The 10,092-nt window shown below is 41.1% G+C and overlaps 1 protein-coding gene and 1 long non-coding RNA gene across 2 annotated transcripts; one reads left to right on the forward strand and one right to left on the reverse strand.

Annotated features, from left to right (window-relative positions):
• Positions 1 to 84: 84 nt before the first annotated feature.
• LOC115829528 (uncharacterized) lies at positions 85 to 2,128 on the reverse strand. Its single transcript, XR_004025998.1, has 3 exons — positions 1,890 to 2,128; positions 1,488 to 1,567; positions 85 to 300 (listed from the first exon to the last, which is right to left on the reverse strand). It is a non-coding gene; the product is annotated as an uncharacterized LOC115829528 (long non-coding RNA).
• A 1,908-nt stretch (positions 2,129 to 4,036) lies between these two features.
• Positions 4,037 to 7,031, forward strand: LOC115829496 (heat shock 70 kDa protein 1-like). The gene is made up of 2 exons (XM_030793615.1): positions 4,037 to 4,110; positions 4,782 to 7,031. Exon 2 carries the CDS (start codon positions 4,788 to 4,790, stop codon positions 6,711 to 6,713), a length of 1,926 nt encoding a protein of 641 aa, XP_030649475.1. The 5' UTR covers positions 4,037 to 4,110; positions 4,782 to 4,787; the 3' UTR covers positions 6,714 to 7,031.
• The last annotated feature ends 3,061 nt before the right edge of the window (positions 7,032 to 10,092 follow it).

Here is a 10,092-nt window from a genome sequence, read left to right on the forward strand (position 1 = left end):
TGGGACCTCCGAGATCTGAGGGGGGGTACACACTTCGTTCATCGGGTGATGTCTAACAAAGGGCATGTATTTAGGAAATGTGACAGACCAATAAAAGAGTGAAGGTGGTCTTCCCCCCCATTTAAAACCCTTTGACACAAATGTACATTCATATGCGTGCCTTTGTATGCCAATGTAGATGCAGAGAACATAAAACGCAGGGCTAATGTTGAGGACTGACGGCGAGGGAGAAGCAGAGCTTAGGCTTAAGCTCTTGGTCTCAAGTCACTTTTCCTACGCTTAGGAAAACAAATCCATAGCCTATAGACAGAAAGAAAGAAAGAAAGAAAGAAAGAAATACAGTCATTACTCACCACAACAAAGTTAGGTGTCATCACAATGGCCTTGTCGAATTTCCACATTTGTGGGATTAATAAAGGAAATACACTTAAACTTAAAAAAACAAACAAAAAAAAACCTTAACTAACACAAAACTGATCTCTGCACCAGGATGCCAAAATATCATGCCAGAGGAGCTGACAACAACATGTAAAATTCCCCAAATAAATAAATAATAATAACTACAACAAAAAAAAAAGAAACACTAGAACTGAATATATTTATACAGATGCGAATGGAATATGAATTCTAGTTTCAGTGTTTCAATGGAATTGGCTAGGGCTTTTCTCCCTCAGTGAACAGTTGTCAGTTTACAGGCAAAAGTGTAAGCACAAATTAGTACACAAGTGTACAATATTATGCGTAAATGAATAAAAAATCTTTGACAACATCCATCATTATAAAAACAATGACATTTTAAAGTTGCCTTGCTGTTGGGCTCACATGAAAAGATGCTATTATATCCAGAATTTTCATGAAATGTTTATTAAAACAAATGTTACATCGAGAGTTAAGAACACTGCTACGGGTTCATTTCTAAGAGCAGTTTTTTTGTTTTTTTATTGGTAGGTCTAAATTCAATTTTCTAAAAGTGTACAGAGGATAAATAAAGTCGACAAAGAAATTAAATCAACACACGTGATTTAATCTTGCCTTATTCTCCCAGCATACAAGTGACAACCAAATTACCCTTGCTGCATATTTTTTAAACACTTTTGATGTATTAATGTACCGATCTTAATAACATCCAAAACCCTCAGACAAAAGCGCCACATATTCTATTCGTTACATCTTGGGCACAATCTAAATAAAATCAAAAGACATCTAGATTAGTCGAGAGAAAACCTCACTGAACCAGGGTGTAGGATGTTGTTCTGCTTCCTTGAGAAACATGCAATCTGTGACAAGCGTGAGTTTCATCATATTTTGATTTGAACGAATTGCCTCTTTATAAGGAAGTCACTGTTGAAGCAGCTTGTCGCCACATTAGACCGTTACCTTTAGACTGCTCTCCGCTGCTTTCATACGTCGCAGCTTTCTATTCATTTTAGTAAATCTACATTTTCATGCGAAGTGAGTGTTATCTAAACACGCCGTGGTACACTCACCATCGTCGGCTCCATGAAGAACTCGAGGCCGGTGCCTTGTGTGGTGGGACCATGTAACCAAGGATATGGATACAGAGAACCTGGGTTGTCAGAACAACGACAAATTAACCCTATTGGCCTAGTGGCAAAAACGTGACTGTTCAGAAAAGATTTTTTCTTGTAAAATATTAACATTCATTCACATGACGTATTATTTATGTTTTATTTGTATTTAGAATAAACTAGCTCCCTGTTATTGTTTTATATGACTGCTACTTAAGCTAGTTAGGTTAGCAAGAAAGCAAGTTAACTTTTTACTAATGGAAACGTTAGCTAGCTAGCTATTATAGCTAAATTTCGACTGATGTTATTCTACCATGTCGCGAAATTGAGCTAAAATGCACAAATAAACGATTAACTCACCCACTTGCCCAAAACACACGAATCTACTGCTTCACTAAACCTAAATCTAATCTTCTTGATCTGCAGAAATTAACTGCCCGAGCTAAGCCAAGCTAATTTATCTTGTTAGCAAATAGCTAATAGAATGCTAGCTATTCTTGTTAGCTATCTCTAGATAGCTGTGCTAGCAAGCTACAGACGATACAGTCAACAACCCGACGCTGCTTTGGACAATAATTTTCATTTCTCCCCTTCTGCTTTTTTTTCCTCATTCAAATTCAACGTCCGCTGGAGGTATTTGTGTCCGTTCAAGATACAGTACTATATTTATAGGGATTTTAATTGCTCTTGTTGTTGCTAGAATATGAATATTCTGCCTCTTGTCCCATTCCCTGTCTCTCGCGATATAGTGGGAGAGAGTGTAGGTAGGGGGACAGGGAAAGTGGAAAGAAGGGGGGGTTTGGATGAGAGAATAAGTTTATTGCGAGAAGGAGGGTGCGAAGTGTAGTGGACAAACAGATGACAGAGTAACCCATAAATTGCATTGTATATACAAACAGATGATTATTTTGAATACACGCAGCAGTTACCTGTGTGCACCTCCGAGAGTACGTGCGAGTCGGGACTAGATTTTGGCTGCAAGACAGGCTTAAATTTCATCAAGATTTCTCTCTCATCATTTTATTTCATAGACTAATAGAACATACCGGTTTCATTGTATTGACACAGAGGCCAAGACAATCTTTAAAAGAAAACTCGTTACATTCGTCACTTAATTCATTTAACATGATTGAGAAAAACAGAACAAGGTTAAAGAAACGACAAAAGACTGTGCTTTTTGCAATAGTAAACAGTCTCCCCCTCACAGTTTTGTGTTATTTGTCGAGTAAATAATTGCTGCACATACTCTGTTGACTTGTCCGTAAGGAGCTGCGAGTGTGAGTTGAGATGTAGGACAAACTTCTTTGCGACGTGAAGTCATCCCTCATGACTCAAGCAAAGTAAAAATTACACTGTAACTTATGGAAACGTGGAGACACTAGACACAGACTATCGCTCATCTTAAGAAATCTCAGAGACAAACTGAGGTACATTGGATATCTTAACTAATTTGACCAAAATCAGCTGATCACCAAACGTCTACGGAGTCTCCTCGCCTCCACTCGCCACACCCACTCAACAATTATCTAACTGAGGGGGTATCTACGTGTGTGTGTCAAATTCACAGTGAGATGCGTAACTGCCTATTTACATCACATATGCTAGAAATTCGGACCCAAACCCCAGACTGTCAAAATACACAAGGCACTTAATACTCGTTAAGTCCCCACGGACATAACTGCTTCTTGAGAACCCGCTTAAATAGGTTTTTTTTGGCCTATTTCAAATGTTGTGGTTGTTCGTTAGCAAGGGTTAACACATAAAAGCCTATGTTCGACTCTTTATTTAATATTATCCAATTCTGCATGTAATCTAATCGAACTGCTCTACGATCACTTGTGTATTTAATGTATACCCTTTGTTAGCGTAATCAGAAAACGAAGGCTCCACGCTGATGTTTCATAATTTGTTACAGTAAATCACTGCATTCCAAGCATTCCTGCCAGTAAATGGCTAATAAGTTCATCTACATGAACTGTGTTGGCAAATGTCTCAAGCCGGAAATCTACTCCACTGATGAATGACGGGGTCGCGAAAGCGTTTTTTACTAACTTACAATACTGACGGTGAGTTCAATTTAAAAGTTGTAACTCTTTCCACTTACAGATTAAGAAAATACAAGCGATGACAGAATAAACCTTATTTCTTAAGACAGGTGAACCTCTGAATAGATTTATAAAAGCAAAACAATTTGTATTCTCCGCAAAGAAGCGAACAGTCAATAGTCACTGGTCCGGCATGACAACAGTGAATTTTTTTTTAATCATAAATGGGAACAAAGCCATAGTAAGTGTATTTCGAGCTCCTCTGATTCAAATGTATGACAGTTCCACTCCTTTCTGGAAACTTCACGAAGGAGGCGCGCGTTCTAGCGTGAGTCACTGCTACAGCATACTGTACAGTCATTGGTCAGAATGTACTGAGAGTTCTGGAAATGTCGAGAACTAGAGGAGTAAGACTATAAGAAGTGACAGGCAGCATATGCAGTTAGTCTTCAGCAATCGGCGAGGTGAAGAGACCAACGTGAGAAAGAAGAACAAGACTTTCTACCTCGCGACAACGAAAGACAACCAAAAGAATTGTAAGTTAACCGATTACAGTACTTAATAGCCTTTATCTGAAGAAGCGCTCGTGATTGTTCAAAGTAAACAGAATTTGAGTGACGGCAGAGTTTAATGAAATGAAGATCTGTTGAGGAGAGAAGCTTTGTATAATTTACTGTAGCTTAGATGTCATCGCAAAATACATTTTCTGTACCTGAGTAAGTTCATTTTAACTCACGATGAACCAAAGTCACTTAAATTGATGTAGCATGCGCGATTTTGTTTTGAAGCTGAAGATGCTGGCGCACTCTGAACAGGTCAGGGGTATTTTTCAAAACACTAAGGTATTTTTCCTTTTGTAACTGATCATAAGTGATTAAACGTTTACTGCAACCATCGCTTCATTTGTTAATCTTTTCCACTCGGAGTTCCACAACAGTAGCACAAGGTTAATACCGTCGATTTAAACCGTAAACTAAAACATTTTCCAACCGAGCTGTTTTAGTTAAGTGAGGGTACGTAGCTCAGGAATTAGCTAAACGAAAAGCCGTTATGAACAGAACAGCGCCTTATGACGTGCTCGAGAAAAAGTGTCTGAAAAGCTGAAATGATGTTACATCCATGGCAAAGTTTTTTCACCTCTGTTGTCTGTCTTAAGAATAGTCATGGCTTACTGACGTTTTTATCGTATTTTGTATTTTCTTTACAGATTAAAATGTCATCATCAAAAGGCATTGCTGTAGGAATTGATCTGGGCACTACCTACTCCTGTGTAGGGGTGTTTCAGCACGGAAAAGTTGAGATTATTGCCAATGACCAGGGCAACAGGACCACCCCCAGTTATGTGGCTTTCACAGACACAGAGAGGCTGATCGGAGATGCTGCTAAGAACCAAGTGGCCATGAACCCCAGCAACACGGTATTTGATGCCAAAAGGCTGATTGGGAGGAAGTTTGACGATGCAGTTGTGCAGTCTGACATGAAGCATTGGTCCTTCAAGGTGACAAGTGATGGAGGGAAGCCAAAAGTACAAGTTGAATACAAAGGGGAGGAGAAATCCTTCTACCCAGAAGAGATCTCCTCAATGGTGCTGGTCAAAATGAAGGAAATTGCTGAGGCTTACTTGGGACAGAGGGTGTCTAATGCAGTCATCACAGTACCTGCCTACTTTAACGACTCTCAGCGCCAGGCCACCAAGGATGCTGGAGTGATCGCTGGACTGAACGTGCTGAGAATCATCAACGAGCCCACAGCTGCCGCCATCGCCTACGGCCTTGACAAAGGCAAGTCAGGAGAGCGTAACGTCCTGATCTTTGACCTGGGTGGAGGCACCTTCGACGTGTCCATCCTGACCATTGAAGACGGTATCTTTGAGGTGAAGGCCACAGCCGGAGACACCCACCTGGGAGGGGAAGACTTTGACAATCGCATGGTCAACCACTTTGTGGAAGAGTTCAAGAGGAAATACAAGAAGGACATCAGCCAGAACAAGAGGGCCCTGAGGAGGCTGCGCACAGCATGTGAGAGGGCCAAGAGAACCTTGTCTTCCAGCTCTCAGGCCAGCATTGAGATCGACTCCCTGTATGAAGGCACCGACTTCTACACTTCCATCACCAGGGCTCGCTTTGAAGAGTTGAACTCTGATCTCTTCAGGGGAACCCTAGAGCCTGTGGAGAAAGCCCTGCGAGATGCCAAGATGGACAAGTCTCAAATCCAAGACATTGTCCTTGTGGGTGGCTCCACCCGAATCCCCAAGATCCAGAAACTCCTGCAAGATTTCTTCAATGGCAGAGAGCTGAACAAGAGCATTAACCCAGATGAGGCGGTGGCATATGGCGCTGCAGTTCAGGCTGCCATCCTCACAGGCGACACATCTGGTAACGTTCAAGACTTGCTGCTTCTGGATGTAGCACCACTGTCTTTGGGCATCGAGACGGCAGGTGGAGTCATGACTGCCCTTATCAAACGCAACACCACCATCCCCACCAAACAGACCCAGACCTTCAGCACTTATGCAGACAACCAGCCTGGTGTCCTTATCCAAGTGTACGAGGGTGAAAGGGCAATGACAAAAGACAACAACCTACTTGGGAAGTTTGAGCTCACAGGTATCCCACCAGCACCACGTGGGGTCCCTCAGATCGAGGTGACCTTCGACATCGATGCAAATGGCATCCTGAACGTGTCAGCAGTGGACAAGAGCACAGGCAAAGAGAACAAAATCACCATCACCAACGACAAGGGCCGTCTGAGCAAAGAGGAGATTGAGAGGATGGTGCAAGATGCAGAGAAATACAAAGCAGAGGATGAAGTTCAGAGAGAGAAGATTGCTGCCAAGAACAACCTGGAGTCCTATGCCTTCAACATGAAGAACAGCGTAGAGGATGAGAAAATCAAAGACAAGATCAGTGAGGATGACAAGAAGAAGGTCATTGAGAAGTGTAACCAGGCCGTCACCTGGCTGGAGAACAACCAGCTGGCCGACAAGGAAGAATATGAGCATCAGCTGAAGGAGCTGGAGAAAGTTTGCAGCCCCATCATCACCAAGCTGTATCAGGGAGGGAAGCCAGCAGGAGGCTGTGGAGCTGAGGCTGGATCAGAGGCCAGTTCTCAGGGACCCACCATTGAGGAGGTGGATTAAAAAAATAGACTTGACGTAGCGAGTGAATTGTTCTTTTCGGGTGACAGGTTTTCTTAAATACAAGCCATTATCTGTGTTACTGTATATTCTAAATTTGTTCTACGCCGGGTTTACGGATGATATTTGTTTTTTCACGGACTGTCAGTAAGAACATATTTTCACATATCTGATCTTTGAGAGAAAAGTGAGGATGACAAGAAGAAGGTCATTGAGAAGTGTAACCAGGCCGTCACCTGGCTGGAGAACAAGGAAGAATATGAACATCAGCTGAAGGAGCTGAAGAAAGTTTGCAACCCCATCATCACCAAGCTGTATCAGGGAGGGAAGCCAGCAGGAGGCTGTGGAGCCCAGGCTGGATCAGGGGCCAATTCTCAGGGACCCACCATTGAGAAGGTGGATTAAAAAAAAAATAGACTTGGGGTGATGGGTTTTCTTAAATACAAGTCATTATCTGTGTTACTGTATATTCTAAATTTGTTCTATGCTGGGTTTACGGATGATATTTGTTTTTTCACGGACTGTCAATAAGAACATATTTTCACATATCTGATCTTTGAGAGAAAAGTGTCTCACTGCTGACACTGCCTTTGAATGTAACATTTTAAGGAAACATTTTCTGTATGTAAATATTTATACAGAAAGATATGTTTGATATGTGTACAGTGCCACACTTTGTTAATAAAAGTTTTTAATTTATATATGAACAAGTGAATATTGTCCTCTTTCTTTTTGGGAAAAAAAACACATTACACAAGTTAATGAGCAAAGTAATGAGTGGAACTACTTTTATTATATTCTGAAATCTACTGAATAGTAAGTAAAAAACATAAACAAAGAAACAAACAAAAACTCCCACTATCAGTAAGTCTGTTCCAGCTATCTCTTTGATTGCCTGTTAAGTAGGGTAGTTCTTTAAAGGAAGTCTGTATTTGTGCTTCTGTTTCTGCATTGAGGAAAACTATGGTGATAAACTCAGTGTGGGCGTATCTTCTAATCAGTATCTTCATAGGGACAGAGTGACTTTATTACCAACATCTGAGGGTGACTCAACATTTATGTTTATATAGTATATATTTATCTGTATTTATATCAGCAATCTATGTTTAGATTTCTCTCTCTCTCTCTCTCTCTCTCTCTCTCTCTCTCTCTCTCTATATATATATATATATATGTGTGTGTGTGTGTGTGTGTATATAGATAGATATTTATAGATATATGTAGAGAGAGAGGGAGATGGATGGATTTTAGCCTTTGTTCACTTCGGCGCTATTTTACTGGTTTAAATAATACCAAGAAGACCGAATGAAGCCTGCTATTACGCTAAGTAAAGCATTAGGATTACATCATTGGCAAGCCAATTTTGCAGACTTAGGCTACATATGTTTTTATATCAGGCTGTAGTAGAAGTCAAAACACAAAATAAAATCCGGTTACGTTGGTAATGTAAGAGCACGTTTAACCATTTCGACCCTGCGTTGTACATCTCTTTGATTGCGGATATAGACGGCAGAGGTCAGTATTTCTTGTGATTCCGTCAACTGGTCTGAAGTGTTCTGTAGTGCTCCCATGACAAGTGTTAACCATTGGCATAGAGTGAAAAACACATGTCTGTTTGAGAGGTGATATCATCTATCCCGAATTTAAATGAATTTGACGGGAGTGGGTTCACACTAATTAACAAACGACCACTACTAGGAACATATACTCTCACAAAATCCCAATAATAACTTCGTTTGCAAATCATTTGGCAGTGCAGCTACCAGGTTTGGTCTGTATCGAGTGGTCCGCTATCGAGTATCGCATATATCAGATTGTCTGCAAATCTTCATCAGTCTCCGTGCAGGATTTAATTAAGAAGGGAGGGTGAGGTGTACTGCCGATATCTTGTTTTAGAAGTCAGATTATAGCGAACAAGTAATTTAATATGGTTCACATGCTGTAAATTAGTTTGACTTTGAAAATGACACTGAGATGAAAACAAGCGAATAACATCGGGCTGAGTTGCCTAATGTAAATGTAATATGAACGGAAATAGAAAGGTTGTGTGTTCACACGGACACTGGTAGGAACAAGTAAGACAACGTATTTTGTAATGTTTTTATCGTTTTGTGTCGACGTTTAAGAACATCTTTTAGCTTTGTACATCATAGTTTCATCCACATAAGATGCAGTATAAAGTTGCGTGAGTTTGTGTCACATCACATTAGTTAACAGGATACGTTTTAAAATGTCAAGGAGACCCCACCGTAGCTCAAACTAACCCAACAACTCCAAACTTTAAAGCCGTTTACTAGGGGCTTGCTAGTAATGCTTGAAATGTTCCCGGAAACTAACCAACATGAACCAGAATTAACTGAACATGAACCAGAATATTTAATGTCTACGTCTTTACTTTAAAACCACACAATCAGTAAGAGAGAGCAAAGCCATTCGTGGACTAAAACAGTTATGGTGACATGACACCAATGTGTTTTACCTCTAGTGGGCCAAACACATATGGGCCAAAGGCTGGATACCTCTAAGTTTTGGACATGTTTTTCCACTGATGTTGTTGTTGTTGTTGTTGTTGTTGTTGTTGATAATGATTTGAGACCTATCAGTGTTTGTTAAGGGGCTGGGGTTGGCAACACAAGAGTGACAGGCTTGAGCTGCCCTGCGTGTCTAGCCTGTGTTTTGATGAAGTAATCGAACATACTTGGCAGCACGTTGGCTTAGTACTATGTGAGACAGTGTGTCACGTGTGAAACACAGCTTTGCCTTCCCTTTCTCTCTCTCTCTCTCTCTCTCTCCCCACCCTTTCCTTACTTCCCTTCCTGTCTGGTTTACACTGGTGCCCCTTGGCGTGTTATGCAGTGCCCCTTGGTGCCAAGAACTCTAAACTCTAAACATGTATTCCCATGAAATGTAATCACAACTTCAGGGACAGGACGACAGTAAAAGCAAACACCCTCTCCTGACCCGCATACACCTCCCCTTCCCCAAACTGGACAGTAAAGAGTGTTCCTAAACCCTTACAGTACAAAGAGCTCGCCCGATTGTGCATTCATACCCATCCCGACAGATCCCATCTGAGCTGAGCCTCAGCGCACAGGACACACACACACACACACACACACACACACAGAGTCCTATATATCCCATAGAAACCTGTGTGTCCTAAAAAGGTGTCTCAACCCTATTACTCTCTCATGCACTGACAATGGACTGATCCGGCTGGAACATCACCCCACCTCATAGAACACTCACCGTAACTCAATAGGGAACAACTGTTGCCTCTAATTATTATTAGAAAAATAGTTAGAATGCTCATCCTGTCCAGATTATACACACACACACACACACACACAAACACACAAAGAATGAAACACTCACAAACAGA

The sequence above is a fragment of the Chanos chanos genome, chromosome 16 (assembly GCF_902362185.1).
Source record: "Chanos chanos chromosome 16, fChaCha1.1, whole genome shotgun sequence".
Taxonomy (NCBI): domain Eukaryota; kingdom Metazoa; phylum Chordata; class Actinopteri; order Gonorynchiformes; family Chanidae; genus Chanos; species Chanos chanos.